General features: G+C 43.4%; 1 protein-coding gene across 22 annotated transcripts in view; it reads right to left on the bottom strand.

The window, feature by feature from the left end:
* The window catches only part of LOC108679105 (longitudinals lacking protein, isoforms H/M/V), a 75,927-nt gene that overhangs the window by 26,568 nt on the left and 30,416 nt on the right, over positions 1-18,943 (bottom strand). The window contains exon 6 of one of the 22 annotated variants that reach the window (XM_047884500.1): positions 302-1,512. The exons of 14 other annotated variants lie outside the window; for them this stretch is intronic. In XM_047884500.1, coding sequence (XP_047740456.1) covers positions 1,099-1,512 — 414 coding nt within the window. In that variant the 3' untranslated portion in view covers positions 302-1,098. 7 more of the 22 variants (XM_047884505.1, XM_047884487.1, XM_047884489.1 and 4 more) reach the window with 7 other exon arrangements.

Consider the following 18,943-nt stretch of genomic DNA (forward strand, 5'->3'; position numbering starts at 1 on the left):
TTGAGCTGCTGCTGACGGTCCGCAAGTGATGTGCAAGACGATGACTGAAACATTGCGTTGATAGACTGAGAGATGAAAAGTGGCGTCAATGAGCAAGAAGAACTTGACTCGGTCACGTTTCCTAAGGATGCATCTCCAGGAAGCCTTGTATACGGTGAAAGACCAGGAAGCTGTTGCAATGAAAGAGACTCGTTCAAGGCAGACTTGAGGATCCCGCTCTGCCCGCGAAAGGATAGAGGACTGGTAGAAGAACATCGCAAGGTCTTGGAGCGATGCAAGTCCTCCACCTGCAGTAACACAAACAAATGCTTAGCCAACACGCTCCTGCCCACCAACAACTATATCAACAAAAATTAATGTACATGCCACTTGCTCGAAATTCAAAAGTAATAAATGTAGTTTCACGTCAATGAGTGCAATGCTGTTTAACGAGACGTATTAACGAACAGTCCACGGGTACAAAATCTCGTTTAACGTACTGGAATTTCCACAACTTTATCGAAGGCAGCAAAATCGATAGCCTTTTTTGGCAGGCGATAAAATGAAATAAGCATAGATTCAATATACTGTCACTATTCACAAAGCACGTGCGCGCAGAAGTAAACTGTCGATGTATTTCAGCAAATTTTAAAACCAAATTGAGATTTCACAATTCGTTGGTACAATATATGATCACATAAAAAATATAATTAGTGATTTTAAAGTAAGCCAAATGGGTTTTTGAACAATGATCTCAATTTTAATCTCACTCGGCATTTTCATATGAGAGATGAATGCACGGAGGAGCTTCAATAAGTAAACGGTACCTCCAAACTCAAGTATGGTACCTTAATAAAAATTCTCGTAATTCAATTACAAATAGTTTTCAACTTATGATCGAGTTTCGGAGGCGTTTCAATACATGTCGACAGTTAGATGGCAACACGTCTTATCAAGTTATTTAGGGAAGTTAGTGCAATAAGCCTCATGGCGGTGACTGGCATATGTAGTTTCGGAAAAAGCTAAATAACATGTATGAAGGCTTATTTTGTTGCCTTCAACGACGCTGGGAATTATCTGGGGGCTCATTTTGTTGTCTTCACCAACGCCACGAATTTTTTAAGTAGTAGCGCCGGCGTGAGCTGACATCATGTGGCGGGCTAAATGTGCTTTCTGGTTAGCGCGATACGGACATAGCTTGCATGCAAAGGGCTTCTCGCCGGTGTGTATCCGCAGATGAGTTTTCAAATTCTCTTTCTCGATTGTTCGGAAGGAGCAGAAGGTGCAGGCGAACGGTCGTTCTCCGGTATGGATTCTAAGATGTCTCTCAAGATGACTACGACACTTGGTACTGTAAGGGCACGCGGGGCACTGCAGAGGAGTTTTGGAGGGAGAACGCTCCTCAGAGCTGTTACTAGGTCCAGCCGCGACTCGCGATGAAGATAAAGAAGTGGATGCTGAAGAAGGGACCAACGAGAGAAACCCAGTGCTGGCCATGAGAGGTGCTGCGTTCTGCATCGCCCCAAAGTGCATCTGTGGGCGACAAGCAGGACTCGTCTCAACAAACACGGTACACAGCAGCGGAGAACAACGGCACAAATATGTAGCGGTCCCTCGAACAGATTTGACACTCGTAAAGTACGACAAGAGGTATATTACTCACGTGTTGGTTTCACGAGGCTTCGATAGAACTTCGATAAAGTCCTTGCACCAGGAAACGATGCTCGGCACGTCTTTCACACCATAGCAGGCGTGCTTGCGCATCTAAAGGCTATCTTAGAAAGGTGAAAATGACCATGAACGACAAGTTACCTATCTTGATGCCGTCGACTAATAACGAAACCAATTTGTACAGACATGAAACTCTTCACAAAATATTACTCCCTCCCCAAAAAAATCTTTCAACATTTGGTGATGAGAAAGCAGGTGCTCACGGCGGATGGGTTTCACTGTCTGCCATGTTTGGATGGTTGGAAAGAACATGGCGCCTGAGATGCACTTTCTGGCTAGCTTTATAAGCGCAAAGATTGCACGCAAAAGGTTTTTCTCCGGTATGGACACGAAGGTGTTTCTTGAGGTTGTCGTACTGTGTGGTCCTATAGTGACACAAGGAGCAAGCGAAAGGTTTTTCGCCGGTGTGGGTGCGAACGTGACGACGGAAGTGACTGGATGAAGTGGTCCAGTAAGGGCACAGGCAGCACTGGTGCACCCTAGCATCGCTAGGTGGAGGAGGCCGGTTATCGTGAGCCGTATACAGAGAAGACTGAACGAGACCATCGCCAACGGTAGAGGCGGCCACACCAACGCCACTTCTCATGGTCATCTGCAAACAGAGATGTACCCTCACTGCATGGTCAACGTAGTGTAGAAATTGCTGCTTGCGTCACACGTCCTGCGTCATATAAAAAGTAACCGAGGTTTCTTATGAAACTAGCGATCCGCATCTCTAAAATTTAGCAAAATCACGCGTAAATGAATTCAAATATACTCGAATGATCTTGACAGTTAATGTGACCTAGAGAAGCACAAATGTTTACAAAAAAATTATATCTGATCGAATAGTCAATTTTACGCGAGAAAAATATTGAAATTTATGGTAAAATTAAATGTGCGCTGAAAGGTTGTTCCTCGTTTCCAATTTTCATAGGGGAAATAAAATAGGTGGGATGCTTCAAAGTATATTATTCCTACAAACAAATTTTATCAGAGTTACAATGAATTGAGAACCTCTGAAGGAAAACACAGGGTTATTCAACAGGAATCAAACTCATTGTGTTGAAACTAACGTTCGAAAAGGCTTTTTTTATCAACATGGAAAACCGTTACCATGACAATAACCACTTTAATTGATCATGGCCCGTCCGAATGACTTGCGCGAACTTAGAAAAATGTTAATAATAAATATTACCACAGAAAACACACACAACAATCAATCGAAACGACTGCCCACTAAAACAGAGTCTTCAAAACTTAATTAATACGTTTGACCTCCCATTCCGTCAAATTAGAACAGGCAGCACTGGTGCACCCTAGCATCGCAGGGCGCCTAGCAATTATTTTGATAGCTTTGCGTTAGGGTAAACGTCAACGGCTAGAACAGCTGCAGCAGCAGCGCTGGCAATAGCGGCAGCTGCGTTAGCATTAGCAGCAGCATCAGCGTTAGCATTAGCAGCTGCCGCAGCTGCAGCAGCAACCGAGTCTGCGGTCACAGCAGCAATCTCCGAGTGTTTCCTGTCGACATGCTTATCAAGAATACTTTTTCTGGTCGTGGAGTAAGTGCAGTAGATGCAAGCAAAGGGTTTCTCTCCTGTGTGGCGGCGGATATGTCGAATAAGATTACAGCGTTGGTTTGAGCGAAAAGCGCAAAAAGGACAAGCAAATGGGCGGTCGGTGCTATGAGTTTTCATATGTTTGCTCATACTTGTGAAGCTTAGAGTTTCGTAAGGACACAGTGGGCAGTGTCGAAGACCGTAAGGATCGGTACTATGTTTCTCCAAATCACTGCCAGAGGGGTAAGGCTTTTCACAATGCCCAGAAAGCAGTGGTTCCACGCTATTGTGGCCGAATATGACGCCTGATACACGACCAGCAGAAGAAACGCCTTCAGCGGGCAGAGAGAGGGCGGCGTGGTCGGCTTGCCACGAGAACGCAGCCTCTTCAGATACTCCCACCTGCAGCAACAGAAACGAAATACCTCAGCAACGACAACATAATTCAATCTAGGCTTCTTACGCCACTAAGATGCGATGAACTGGAAGGCATTTCTTCCACCACAAAGGATTCATGCCGGCAGTTCAAAAATTGACCTTTCTCTTCATAGATGATCTTTCGAAAATTACGTAACAAATAAAGATTTTAAAATTTTACCCAGGTTTTCGTCAACTTGTTCAATCAATACCACAATATACTACGCAAGTGAAAACTCAACCCATAGAAAAATGCCAGTCGTCGATAATCATAAATACGATAGAAGTGATCAGCATCTAGTCATTCCTCGAAGGAACAGTTGCGTCGATGGAGGAAAGAAGGCGTTTTTCATGCGTCAACAAGTGGGAGATGAGGTTGCTTTTCTGTACTGCACGAAATGGACAGTGAGGACACAAGAACGGCTTTTCCTTGTTATGGATCTTGACGTGCTTGTCAACGTTGCTCTTGTAAACAGACTTGTAGGGACACACGCTGCAATGGTGTTCGGTTTTGTTTATGTTAGGATTGAACGCGGTAACGTTGAAAGCTCGTTTTCCGTCGCTTAAGTCTTCTTTTGAGAACGACCATGTTTTGCCCCACTGCTGCTCGCCACTTGATCCATCCAGCTGAGAACCCGGCAGCGTGGTTGGAGCTCGCTGATCTTTAGGCGAAAAAGAAGCAGAAGCGTTCTTCCCAATGATGAAATGCGGTGGTTTATTGTAGAAGAACTCATTGTCGTGCAGGAGCGTCTTGAGACCTCTGCCCACACCTAGGCGATCGCTGGCCTGAACAGGGAGTGAAAAACATTCGCGTTAAGAGCGATTCTTGAAGTGCATCAGAAATATTATCACCAGAACAAGGCGTGAGCCTAAAGCATGCGTACTTCCTTATCAAGATTTCGAATATCTGATACCAATGCAGGAAAGAACCAGAAGACATCTTTAACAAAGGGTATGTTTCCTTGTCAGTTGAGTGATGCACTGGATGTCTGTTCATCTTCTCTGTGTCTTCTAAAGATGTGTGCCGTCAAGGTATTACTCCGAGATGCTCTGTACGGGCACTGGGGGCACGGGAACGGCTTTTCTCCTGTGTGCGTTCGCATGTGTGCCGTCAGGTTGTTCATTTGGATGGCACGGTAAGGACACATGGAACAAGCAAAAGGCTTGTCGCCTGAATGAATCTTGACATGCTTCTCGATGTTGGCGATTGAGGTGGTGCGGTAAGGACACAGAGTACAAGTCCTCTCAGTCCAGCCCCCCACAGCGGACACAGTAACGTATAACGATGACTCGGGTACCGAGCTCGCTCGGCACACCTGCATGGACGCTTGTGAGCCTGATAAGGAACAACAAATTGCAGAGCGACGTACGCCAGCGTCGAACCGCCTTCTGCCGTAGGCTGAACATTGCTCTGAGGAAGAGCAACCTGCAGTCACCTGCACGCAAGAGACCGTCATCATTTACTGGCCGCATCTTATTTCTGGCACAGAGTTAGTGCAAGTTTAAACCTCACTAACACGGCTCAACAGCAACAGTTCTTCTCGTCCTCGCACTTTCTTTGCTTTCAATCGATTCAAACATAATATTTCGGCACTATCATTCGAATTGATGTGCGCATTGCAGGCAGCGTATAGTTTATCGCTTGCAAATATAATTTTCTGTATTTTCTATTACACTTTGGACCCAGTCACTTAAATTTTTCGGTTAGTTCATTCAATGGAAAATTTTGCTTTAAATACATTATAAAATTTTCAAATAATAGCGCAAGGAAAAAAAAGTTCTCAGTCGGACTGAAAAGGGCTGAATTAAAGACGTACGATTAGCATTTACATATATTGATTAGCATATACATTACCATATATTTACGATAAGCTTACAGATTGTGACTAGATTGAGACGAATGTTTCCAAATTGGACGTATACAAACTCCAATGCGTTTCTATCACAACCACAAAGAGAGACATGATTCACTGGAGGTACGGACTTGCGTGATTCAATGGCCAACTAACGCCTTAATTAAGGCAACTAATGCTACGAGTGGTGTTTCGTATCAATGCGATACACAGACATGGACAAGCCTAAACCTAAGTATACGAAGCAGTTATTCAGTAACGATATGAGTAGCATATTGATGACACTACGAAACAGGGCAGGAGTGTACACAATCTGCCTCATTTGGCACGACCAACGGTCAAATTCAACACTTATCAGTACTGGCGAATAATGAGCTATTTCACTCAATTGCACGCATGTGAGTTTATAAACTGCCTTCACGTCCCATGGAGCTATCAGTACACCCTGTACGCACAAACTAATTCTAGCACAAAGCACTACGCTAATTCCTGGAATGATTAAACGTAAACTGCCGCATTGCTACTTCGCTACACTATATGAAGGGCGGCTCCAAGTATTCGAATATCATACATAAATAGCGTATACACTAAATGCATCCTCATAAAAAGCTACCATAACATCAATGCCACTACTCTTCATGAAATAATTTACTTTAAATTAACATTGCACAATAAATCAAAAATAACATTCGTAATAAATCAGAAGCGTATTCGACGAAGACGAGAACGAAGGATTCACTAATGCTGCTACTGCTAATAATACAGATAAGGTCCAACGACTAGATGATTATTACACTAAGTTCGATTTTCTCCCACTGGACGTCAGACGAAAATCACGCTGGAAAACAGTAACGCCATTCATAATGCTCAATGCGCCGAAGAACAGCAGTATTAATTAATAGATGAGAATGACACTGACGCCTAAGTGAGATTCAAACCATACAATAGCAAGTGTGTTTATTTGACATCCTCAATTGCTGAACAGCGATACAAACTTGAGGCGCCTATGCGATAGTTTCCTATCAATGCTTTCCATTGCTGGCAGTACTTATGAATTTACCAGTTTCTAAGTCCAGAGAATTGGAAGTACTGTTTTTCAAGGAAACGGCATAAGATGAAATATCAGGTTCAGATGCTACTTTATCAGTTGTGCCAAGCTCATCAGCCAAACATGTCTTGCTGAGGTCGGTAGCTGACTTTTTTTCAGAGCTGATCATAGGAGATATTTTTTCCGACAAGCTCTTTTCTTGCAATTTTGCAGCTGATTGAAACTGTGCACCTCCGCTGGATGATAGAAACTGCTGGAGTTGGTGCTGCAGCAGTTCTCTGAGGTGCTGCTCAGCTGGCGAAGTCTGCTGCTGCATGAGCTGGAAACCATGTAAAGCCTTGCCATACAGCAACGCTGACGCAGGCATCATGAGCTGCGTGGCAGAAGAAGCGGGCTGTTGAGAAGACGTAGCCGGCATGATGGCAGTGTACTTATTGTAGCGGCGAGTAGTGCGTGGCGTGGGCGGATGCTGGGTCTGAATGTGACGTTTCAGGCTGCTGTTCTGAGTTGCTTGGTACGGACAATTGGGACATGCGAAAGGTTTTTCTCCTGTGTGCGTACGCACGTGTATCTTCAGGTGTACCCTTTGCGAGGAACGGTAGGGACAGTACGAACAAGCGTAAGGCTTTTCGCCCGTATGAGTACGCATATGTGAATCGTAACTTCCCTTCGTTTTAGTGCGGTACGAGCAGTAAGAACATGAAAATGTCTTGTCAGCAATAACATGTTTGTTGATATGACGGCTGTACTTGCCCCAGCGGTCAGTCGTAAAAGTGCAGTCCTTGCAGCTAAATACGCCGTCAGGATGCTCGGCACAAGCATGCACATCGAGGTCATCTTTATCTAATGTGGTATAAGAGCAGCAGGGACACTGATACGAATGCACGTCCTGGGACTCGTCGTCATAGCGCGCTGCCGCCACGCTCCCCATTGACGCTATGTTGAGTGATAAACTCTCGTCCTCTGTGGTGGTGAGAGTGACGGGGTCCAAAGTTTGCAGGAGTGCAGCTACGAACTCCTGCTGCTGCTGGTCCATGGTTGAGAGAGTGTCGCAGTTGGTGGGGTCCTGTGAGCCCCCCATCCAGGGTGGCAGAGCAACCTGCGACAGAAATAGCACCAGCAGCCGTCAGACACACCCAGTGATCAATCTTCGCGAACGAACATGGCTACTACATTTAACAATACAGAAGCGCTTAGCACTATGCACCTCTCACTCACACGAGGCACTCCAAGGCAGCAGTGGGAGGAAAGTATAAATCAATTTCTTATCTTTTCCTTTTATCAGCGCATTTGCTTAATCAACTCATTTCCAAGTTCTGTGGTTTGTACAGTAACATCATAGAGCATTATGGGCCGATAGCCGAGTTCATCACGTTGCTCTTAAAAACGCGGCGGAACACGTCTACGCGAAATAAGACGATTGAAAGTTCAGTTATTCGACGATTAGCGACGGCAAATTCGAAGCACAAATGAAAACGAGCGTTTCGAACGAAGGATCGAACTATTTTGGTGTGAAAAATACACACAAATCTATTCCTCCAGGCAAATACCCTCACGTTGTTAATACGTTAGCAGCAATTCAATTTTTTTCTATCACGCTAAACAACAATGATGCAAAAATTAACGAACGGTAAGATATTATTCGCTAAAAATTAATCAGATATTCGTAACTCGTCATAATAGGTGAAGAACTAACAATACCTGAATTCCCGATAGACTATTCTCAAGACGTCAAAAAATCGGTAACGCTACAGGAATGTAATTAATGAAACCACGCTGCAGAACCTCCATTGAGTGGAAAATGTCAATATTTGCGAGGTTATGCGCTGAAATATTGACTGCAGCGCAAGTATTGGCAACAATTATAATACGCATATCTCAGTCTGCGATAAGAATTTCTAGAATTGATTAGTAAACAAGTTTATGTGTGTGACATTAGTCGCAATAATCATAAAGATTTTTTAATTTGGGGTCGAAATGATGCGTTACGTTAAGTGGAAGGATAAAGAAAGAAATAGAAAAATCAAATTTTACTCCTCAGGTCACCGAACACGAAGCCTCATGTGTACAATATCTAACAAATCTGCATCGTTAAACAAAATATAGAACATGAGAAAAACATTACATCTTTCCTGAGAGCCACTATTAAATATGTAAAATAAATTAACATATTTTATAACGCATTTCCAGATGGATGATGACCGGTAATCTTTTACCAGACGAATATAAATAATAATCTCCATCACAAAAATAACGAAGAAACGTAATGGCACACGCTCAGAGGCGGCTTGAACTTTAATGTTTACAAGCACAGCAAGAAATACTCAACGCGAGGGAGAACGCGTACAAACTCTGTGTGAATGGAAAAATTATAAATACAATGTTCAAATATTTGAGCAACAAACACCAAATTGTTTCAAGATAACTTTGTTCTGGAGCTTCTTGTTGAAATATTTTACAAACCTAGGTAACTGCATGTCCTACAAATTCTGTACGACACGCGTTTACCTAGGTTTGCAATAAAATAATATAGAACAGGGCACTATGAAAATAACAAGAATGCAGCCGTAAGACATTCTGTAAAACATCGCTTTTCCACACATGCTAAACAACGTTGCAAAAATGCAATGATTAAACGAAAGAGTTTGAGCCAGAATGGTTGTAACAACATAAAACAGAAAATCATATGTGCCTGGGGTTTACAACAAAAGCCTATGCGTTATGGGGAGAATGCAAGGGCAGAATCGACAATAACTCTTATACCTATAACGGAGAAAAAACTAAAGAACTATATGCATATAAGCTGAAAAAATACAGTACTCAATATCGTACTATTCAACTTAAAAGAATTTCGTAAGCCACTCTTGAGATTACTTGAGATTGTGTACGAACTTCCTTACTCCTTTCCCAAAACGAGCCGCCCAACGATATAACGTTGGAGATTCATCAAGAGATTTGGTAATGTAGCATCGCTTGCAACAACTGCCCCTTGTGTGGCAAAACAAAATGGCCTGAATTAGAAACAGCGAATGGAGCTGCTTGAACGCGGTGCTTAATTGTGCGCAAATTTCTTCCATCGACCCCATGTTGTATTTGGCGGTGAGAACTCCTGTGGGATAAGGCTAGGACATGTTTTCCTTTTTGAAAAACTGGACTAGAAGTGAGGTTCCTTCCATTGCATTGTAGAAAAGAGAAGCAGATGGACATTTTTCGCGTTGACGATGGACTTTCACCAACCTATCTGGCGCCGTAAATAACTTTCATCATAATGATGGGAACAACCGGGTCAAAAGATTTGCGGCAAAATAACGCTTTGTAGCGTTCAAATATTCAGCAGCTCTATGAGAGTCGTAGGATTTCAAGCTATAATCCTAATGATACTGCTATCTTCCATAGGATGCTTGGTTTTTATGTGCCGCCTCATATTACTGCGGACGTTGGTCGTCAGGTCACAGTGTGGGCAGGCGTAAGGCTTCTCGCCGGTGTGTGTGCGCATGTGGTCCCGCAAAGCAGTTCTGGTAGAAGCCACAAACAGACAAACTTGACACTGCCGTCTCTCAAAAAAATATAAATCACGCGGAACAAGAGAACATCCTCCTATGGGAGAAGATGAGATTCCATCAGAGTTTCGAGCGGTAGAAGCTTTTGGCGCCTTAAGACGAGTATTACAGTTCGACGTGTCCCATCTACCAGCTAGAGACGACGACGAATTCCAGTTTTGACGAGGGTGAGTCGGCAATAGAGTTGGTGGCATTTGCACTCCCTCCTGTCGAAAGAAATACCGTGTCACTTGAGACAACAACAGCGAGATGCAACAAGCTGTTTCACGAATCCCACTTTATAACATGCATGCAGATGGTAATGACGTGCCCATAAGAAATGCATCTCAACTCGTGTATTGATGTTGGGACACGGTCAGTTAAAGATCGGATTTTACCAGCAGACAACGAAAAATCTTCTATCAAAGCCATACTAAGAACACGGTCGCCATAGTGATAAGAGGTGTCACGAACTTAACAACCGTGAGCCGTCGACATTGACCATGTGCCAGTAAGATAGGATATTTACGCTTAACAGGTTTCGTTTAACATGTCACTCCTGTAGTCACTTTGGTAGGGACAAAAGTGACGGCAGGAAGTTTTCTCGTTTGTGCGAGTGCAAAGGTGGCGCTGATGTTGACTTTAGATAAAGAAATAATACGAACAAGAACAAAAGAATATTCGAACAGACAAGCAGTCTGGACGACGTACGACCGCGACATCAGAAGACGCGCAATAATGTTTGTAAAAATAAATAGTGATGAGGAAGAAGGTACTGTTGCATATGCAATTCCCTCGCCACTTTTAACGCCCTGATTGAGCCGCTGGCTGTTTCAGAGTGTTCAATCGTTTTTTGAACATCGTCGGTGTCCAATATTTGGAAGAAGACCATTCATAGTTGTAACCAATTTGGGGGAAAAAGTGGGAGACGTATCGATGGAAGCCGAATTTACAGCCGATTCAACATTTTTTCAGTTCAAGTTTGAAGCAGTGACTTCTCGCTCCTCGTTATGCGCCCATCATTCGCTGCGTAGCGAAATGCGCTATGTCCTGAAATTTATTTTGAGATTACATTTCAAGCACGAAGCAGCGTGCATTGTAATGCCAGGAACCTTGGTCCATGAGTTAAATTCTTGATTTTTATACACCAGGGATAATGCATCACACTTTGGTTCGAAACCAGCCAGGAGACACAAAATTATTCAGACAGGCCTCGACGGCAACCTGAATCTATCGAAAACAATTTTGCCAAAAATTAATGTTCTGAACACTTTCAACTTGCTCGCAAGTACTCGTCAATTCGTCATCAACTGCAAAATGGCGGGGCCAGAGTAATCACGAGGCCTCGTTATCACAAAAGTGATAATAGTAAAATAACAAAAAATAATCGTAGAATGAGAATGAGATGCATTTCGGCTTGGTGGTTCAACTATCCAAGTGAAGCATTGCGATATGCCTCTAGAGCGTCCTTTTCTTAGAGCTTTTGTAAGACCATGGCCAGCACGAGAAAGATCGCTCACCGGTTAAAAACGAAGATGTTCCTGCATGTGACCACGGTTAATCGTTACGTTGCTGCAGTGAGCACAACGTCCTGAAACAAATTCTGCAGATTTTTCTTCTACTTGAACGAGACGGTTTGACACACCCAATCGTCAGCTATTCCGACTGGTGACCAAGACATTGGAATGAATCAAAAACTTTTCCAAATAAAAGTGGCACTCAACTGATGGTCAAGTTGAGGATCTTCATTAGACGCTACTTTCGAGCGGATTCGCGTCTGATCATGTTTAAAAACACACATCATTGCCAAGCACTCCACGAGGTGTTTAACGCACCTAATTTCATAACGACCGAATGCAAATAGCAAATTAAGTAGCTCTTACTCGTAAGCAGTCTTCTCGCAGCTCTTACTCACAAGCACACCACGTAAAATTACTAAAGCACGCGGAAAGTCTTCAACCATTTCCAATTTTGGTGTGACATCTACCTAAAAGCAAAAAAAAATATAGGAAACCTTAACAAAAAGAGAGCGATGCATAGGATCCGCAAGAGATACAACTGCAAATTAAATGCAGTATTATTTGCAATCCATATCGGCAGAGAAATTCAAAAATTATTTATGAGAATCTTCACTTCCCAGCATCAACATCAGCATGGTTTATCACTACTTAACTAGCCAGCTATGCTCTTTCTGAAAACTACCGACTCATTGACACTGATGTTAGCTATGGCTATCGTCGAATTGAGCTCCCCGCAGAAGATGCAAATGTCGAAGCTTCATGTGCCTGTTGACTCCGTGTTTCCAGACGCTGCGGTATTCACAAAAAGGGCATCCGTGAGGCCGTTCACCCGTATGTATCTTGACGTGCGACCGATAATGCGACAAGTTATACGTGTTGTAAGAACACGACGGACATTGGTGTTTAGCCAAGGAAGCGCAACCACTCATCATGGCTGACTGCAAAGGTGCTAACTGAGGGCCAGTGGTTCTCGTAGGATGTGGAAACGCAGATCGTGAAGAGCCAGAATTGTCTTGGTTAGAACGACGATCTGAACCTACTGAGGGCAGCTCATCAAGTGAGAGCGCTGGAGGCATCTGCGGTAGAAATAGGATGCGTCAGACACGACCCACTTGCAGAATTTTTCAAGAACATGAATATTCGTCCCTGACATTGAGTAAGAGGACGTGACAACGCACCCAACTTCCCTAATTGACGAAAACCTCTCAAGACTGGAGGTCATTCGTAAATGAATACTCGTACCATTTTTTTTCAAATGCGGCTGCTAACATTTATGGCGTGTACAATATATTCACACTATCAAGTCATGCAACTCTCTCCCCCCACATTAAGTCTCGTAGTATAGTTTATGACTAGTACACTACAAATCCATCCGCGTTACCCACGTACGCCAATTAGCTGGCACGGTTATGGCGGAAAATCATGTGAGCTTTGAGGGTTGACTTGCGAGCAGAACGGTAGTCGCAATGCACGCATGCAAATGGCTTCTCTCCCGTATGAGTGAGTTCGTGATCCATTAAATGACCGGAGTGATTAGTGCAGTAATTGCAAAACTTGCATCTATGCTTCAGTTTCCCTTGGTTAGAATCAACAGTCTCCGTCGCTGAACAGAGAGCATCGAGCGAGCAGAACGAGTTAGGCGTTCTCATTCCTTGTCTGGCCATATTCATCTGCACACAGAAAAACGAAATCGTCGTGACCATAATGCAGAACAAGCGCTTTCTTCACATGTGTTACGACGGCTAGCTTTTACTAACGGCCGTAGAATGCAATGGAAGATTGTGCATTCAAAAATGGTAAACAAGTGCACGTAGGGTTTTTCCTTCCTCTCTAAATGCAACGGTGAATTTAGGATGCAAACCAGCAAAAACAAATATCAGAAAATTGAATGATGCACTCAATTCGAAGTAATGGCTCTACAAGGAAAGCGCCTGAATCGAGGAACAACAAAGGCTTCAAGGGAATCTTTCCGAAGCTAAGAATTTAATGTGCTTGCGCGTGGAACAGTTCTAAGAAGTTCATTGTATGCACAGATTGATTTGTGTCGTCTTTTACAGATGGGATTAATCGTGGAACTCGAATATCAAAAATTTACTCGTTTCAGTAATCATGACCATCTAAAATTTTTCAAATAAAATGCACTGGTGCAAAATATTGCACATCTCGTCAAAAATTGAGACCTTTTTCCAGCAACCGAACAGCTTTTTAGTGGAACCCGAGTACAAATCAATTACTTAATTCGTTAGAAATCGCTTGGTCAAGTGAGAGGCCGCAGGACAAGTGTTTTTTCTTAATGTGCCTCAACACATCACTCTTAAAATTGCTCTTGTAAAAACAAACTAGACACGCAAAAGGCTTAATGTTCATGTGTGTGCGAAGGTGCTTGAGCATATCGCTTTTCTTGCCAGATATATGAGGACACAAGCTACATGTGTGAACCGGTCCAGTTTCAGAGGTACTGGTACAATAGTAACGATGAAAATCATCTTGGGGAAACGGAGTCGAAGATATCAATCGGCTGGCTTCCTGCGCAACAAGGGAGGCCCTGTCATCTTTAAAGCTAGCGTCAGTAGAAAGTTGGGTTGCGACCGGCGTTTGCTGTAAACCCTCGACGCGGTGGGCTGTTGAAGCCAAGCTAGCGCCCATTGAAATCGGAATCTGAGGACAAAAATGCGCCCTTCAGAACAGAATGGAATTGGCAGCTGCGCGTCTGATTTAGTATGGATTAATAAAATGTAGAACAAATTACGAGACAAGTTATTTTTGAAAACAAAATACATACCAAAGACTTGTACATAGATTCAACTTAAATACTATTCTCCAATGGACGAGGCTCCAAAATACACAACAATCGCATGAAAAAAAGCAAAAAATACAGCTTGGCTAGTCTGAATTAGGAGTCGAACGATGATTGCATTTTGGAAGCAGGTCTTGAAACATAAGTAACTAATTAAAAGTTTACTGTAATATATCCGAATGCTTGTGAACGGCATGTCTTGTAACATCTTTTTTGAAATTACTAGCATAAGAACACAGAGAACATTTGAAGAGGCGTAATTCGGTATGCTTGAGGACGTGTGGCTCCATGGCACTCTTGTAAAGGCTCGTATAGGAGCACACAGCGCAGCGATAGAGTTTGGGTTGAACTGAGTTATCAGACACGTATAGATCTAGCACACGCTGCCGCACACTAGCGTTGCCTTCCATAGAGATGACGAGCTCCTGTCCTGGCGTAGTCTGACTCATACACGAAGGTAAGGCAATGCGTTTCGAGTTACTTGATGGACTTCGCAGAAATTTTGACGCAGCGCTTGTCCTGGATGCAAAAGACGGCTGCCATGAGCCACAGATATTGACCACAGACGGAGCCTGAAACAACAAGACAGCGCTGTATAATGGGAAAATCGTTGCTGCATAGAATTCTTGTAAATAATCTTCAACCCTGCTCAGACTAAAGAATGGACCTGGCATGTTTCACTCTCAGATGCTTGGTAAGATCACTTTTGAAATTTGTTCTGTAAGAACAAACGTGGCACCAGAAAGGCTTTTCATTCGTGTGAGTGCGCATATGGTCGCGAAAATGTCCCTTGTGGCTTGTCGAGTAATTACAACTGCGACATGAATATTTAATTAGCTCGCTCCGAGTACTGCCGCAAGAGGAGCCCACACCAGACAGCACTCCTGGATAAATTATCCGACTGTCAATAGTGGAATATGGACGAATCTGGTTTAAATGATGTCGTTTCGCCGGACAATCAATATTTTCAGGAGTTCTCTGAGAAATCACAGAAAATGATGAAGAGTTCAGCAGGTGAGATTCATCAAGCTGACTTTCATCTTGAGTGTCGTCGTTTGAAGAGCGGCCGACCTCAATCTGCCCAACAGAGAGACGCGTCAATGCTAATGTCAAGACTTTCCCGACATAAGCATATCTATGTTGACATTTTGGAAACTAAACTGAAATTGTACTGTATGGCGCTTGCGAGACACGGAATAAACTGAGCAACGAACGATTGAACGCGTAACTAATAATTGAAAAACGGAATGACACAAAACGTGATGTGTACAAATCAGCAAACTACGAGGATTGAGCCATACCGGCGTCTAGATTATCGTCCATAAACACGAGAACGGAACGTGGATCCTGATCTGGGTGGCTATTCTTGATATGACGACGGAGATTGCTCCGTTGGACTGATCTGACGTCACAATATGGACATCCAAAGGGTTTGACACCCGTGTGAGTGCGAAGATGATCCTTAAAATGCGACGAGTGAGGTGTGCGATAAGAACAGTGTGGGCAGTTGAAAGAGCGCAACTGATTGTCGGCACTGCCAACAGTATTCTCCGTGACTTGATACTCGCCGCCGTAGTAAAGTGGCTTCTTCAGTCTTGCCAAAGAGATCGACGAGGTCAGTTGCAAAGACGATGTAGGTTGTGACACATGAGCACTCGTTGCCAGGAGTGGATGCCCCATCTGTACATAAAAATAGCCCGTGAGCATCTGTCACTTCCACTAAAACACAGGTAAGTCCTTCAATCAAACCACTCCTATTTGATTAATTCTACTCAATTAAATCTCCTCATAGAATATGCTGTAAGCATTCAATGACGAAGCTGCGTAGCAGAAAAAAAATACTTCAGCTGGTAGAACTTGGTGGTAGAGGGCATTCAGGATGGATTGTTTTCATATGCCTGTGCAAATTGCCAAGCTGTGCCGACCTGTAGGAGCACACGACGCAAGCATAAGGTTTCTCGCCGGTGTGAGTTCTTTCATGTCTCTCCCTGTCAACGCTACCATAAAACGCTTTGGTACAAAAACGACACGGAAAAGCAGGAGGTTTAGGAGGATACAAAGCAGGATCCACGTCAACTGGTTGAGACGGGTAAAGACGAGCCGAGTGAGGTAGAGCGGAATCCGATGCGTGGTGACCCTCAAGTTCCATGTCTAGAACAGGAAGAGAGCAACTCAGACGATGGCCTGAACCAACTGAACGCATGTCCACACCAGGAAGATTGTTAAGCGTTGTTCGAAAGTTCAGGCCGGCAACCAACTTGCTCAAGTGTTTTGTAGTAGCAGAGCCAGTGGATGGCGCATCTCTTTCCATCTCACCTCCACCAAACAACTCGTGTACCTAAAGAAGGAAACCCATACACCAATCATTTGATGGACAAAAGCAGCAATATACATTTTCCTGCTAATTTCCTTTCTCTTTTAACGCTACTAAATGAAAGTTTTCAAGCACTCACCGCAGGAATTATTTTAATCGAGCAGCTACTTTCATTATAAAAGATGCAAGCATTTCCTTGTGTAAGGATAAAAAGATGAAATCGTCAAACAGGTGACATTTATTAACACAGTATGGAACATTGTTGAGCGGAAAAATACAATAAATTTCCTTTTACATTTAAATTTCGGTGTCAACGAAAAAAAAATAACTCCTAACCGGAAAAACGTAAACATTCCAACTTTTGTACAGCATAAATTCAATCAATGCACGCAAAATCGCACATTGGCCAGGATACAACACCCACTAGCTCATTCCTGAATATCACTTGACAACATTATCGAGCAGTGAAATTTACTTTGAATTCACACAATTGAATTCAATAAACCAGCAGAACTTTGGATGAATAGTTGACTGAAATTATAGCTACAGATTTCCGCGTTCCGTTGAAACAAACTTCTTATTCAGAAAATAAACTTCAAATCAAATGAGTAACGCTCATCCTATGTTAAAAAAAACGATCATCATTTCATATGAAAACGCGCCTGTTGCTGCACCCCAGAGTCATTTAAATAGTTAGAGGATTGATGGAGCTGTTGAAGACCAGCGGCAACAGGTATAGCGGGAGGCATCGAAGCAAGGTCAACATCGTATCGCTGAAGTTGGTAGTGTCGTCGCGCTTGGTGCGACTGCAAGTGTTGTTTGCGAGTCGCTGTGTAGGAACAGTGAGAACACTTGTACGGTCGTTCACCGCTGTGCAGACGAAGATGTCTGCGATAGTTGCTGGAACACGTAAACGAAACAGAGCTTGGGCAGTGAGGGCATATCAACATAGAGCTGCTGCTTGCCACGTTGTTGGCCTGCAACAACAGAAGTGTGTTACTAAAGTCAAACTTGCTCCAGCCTCTACATCGAACAAATGACAGCTCCAAGAAAATTCTTGTACTTTGAAGCTTTCTTTATCGAGTGTCAGAAGTCGATCCGTCCATAAATAATGTTGTAAAAATGATTAATGTGTGCCATCAGGTATGGTTCCGAATTGAAAGTGCACATTAAAGACAGCTATATTTACCTACACCATACCAATAGTGCTCTCGCTTTTATTCAAAAGAGAAGTCAGAAATTATCTCCATTAAAGTGCTTCTTTGTGCATGCGTTGGACGTGTCGAGTAACGTGCTCTTGGCGCGCAGCTCTGTAAGAGCACCAGGAACAGGCAAACGGCTTCTCTCCGGTATGAGTACGGCGATGACGCGTCAGGTTGCTCAGGTAACAGAACGTTTTCGGACAAAAATCACATTTGAAGACGGATTTGAATTGCCCGTTATCTGTGTCCAAGTGAGAGGGTCCTGACGGCAGAGCCACAGCGACGTCAAAACCGAAGTCATCTTCATCGCCCCTTCCACCAACGGTCAAGGAACCTTCAGGCAGCGACACTAAGCAGCCCTAAGAAAAAATGCAACACATGATACGGTGGCTCGTACACAGGTATTATCAAAACTTAGTACGATAACGAATAGCAACGATACCGAGTTTTCTCTTCTTGAGCTTCTATTTTATCATTTTGATTGCCTGAAAAAGAAATACGTGCTAAATAAATAAGGCATGCAACGGTAAGTCATGAAGCCTATCAGTTTGTAGACGATGCCTCGTTACTGCCTACGCGAACACGAGAAGAATCATGCGAGACAGAAACGTGAGGATGTTTCACAAGTATGTGGCGATTTAGATGTTGAGCAAGCTTTGCACGATAAGGACACGCCGGGCATTCGAACGGTTTTTCTCCCGTGTGAGTGCGAATGTGACGTTTGAGGTCATGAGTATTCTTGAACGGCTTGCAGCAATATGAACACAAGTGCGTTCTTTGCAGTGACTGAGCCAAAACAGTAGATCTTGCATCGCTTTCAAATAAAGCTGCAAATGAAACTCCGGACGTTTGTTCAGTGACCCCAAGATGCAGTCCGAGTGTAGCAGATTCAGCGAGAGAGACCGATGACAGTGCGCCGCTCCTCGCCCATCCTCCCTACCGAAGGAAACCCAAGATGTCAATCTCACTAGTTAGGTTAAGCGAAAATGTAATAATCGTGACAAA

The sequence above is a fragment of the Hyalella azteca genome, unplaced genomic scaffold (assembly GCF_000764305.2).
Source record: "Hyalella azteca isolate HAZT.00-mixed unplaced genomic scaffold, Hazt_2.0.2 contig15466, whole genome shotgun sequence".
Lineage (NCBI taxonomy): Eukaryota > Metazoa > Arthropoda > Malacostraca > Amphipoda > Hyalellidae > Hyalella > Hyalella azteca.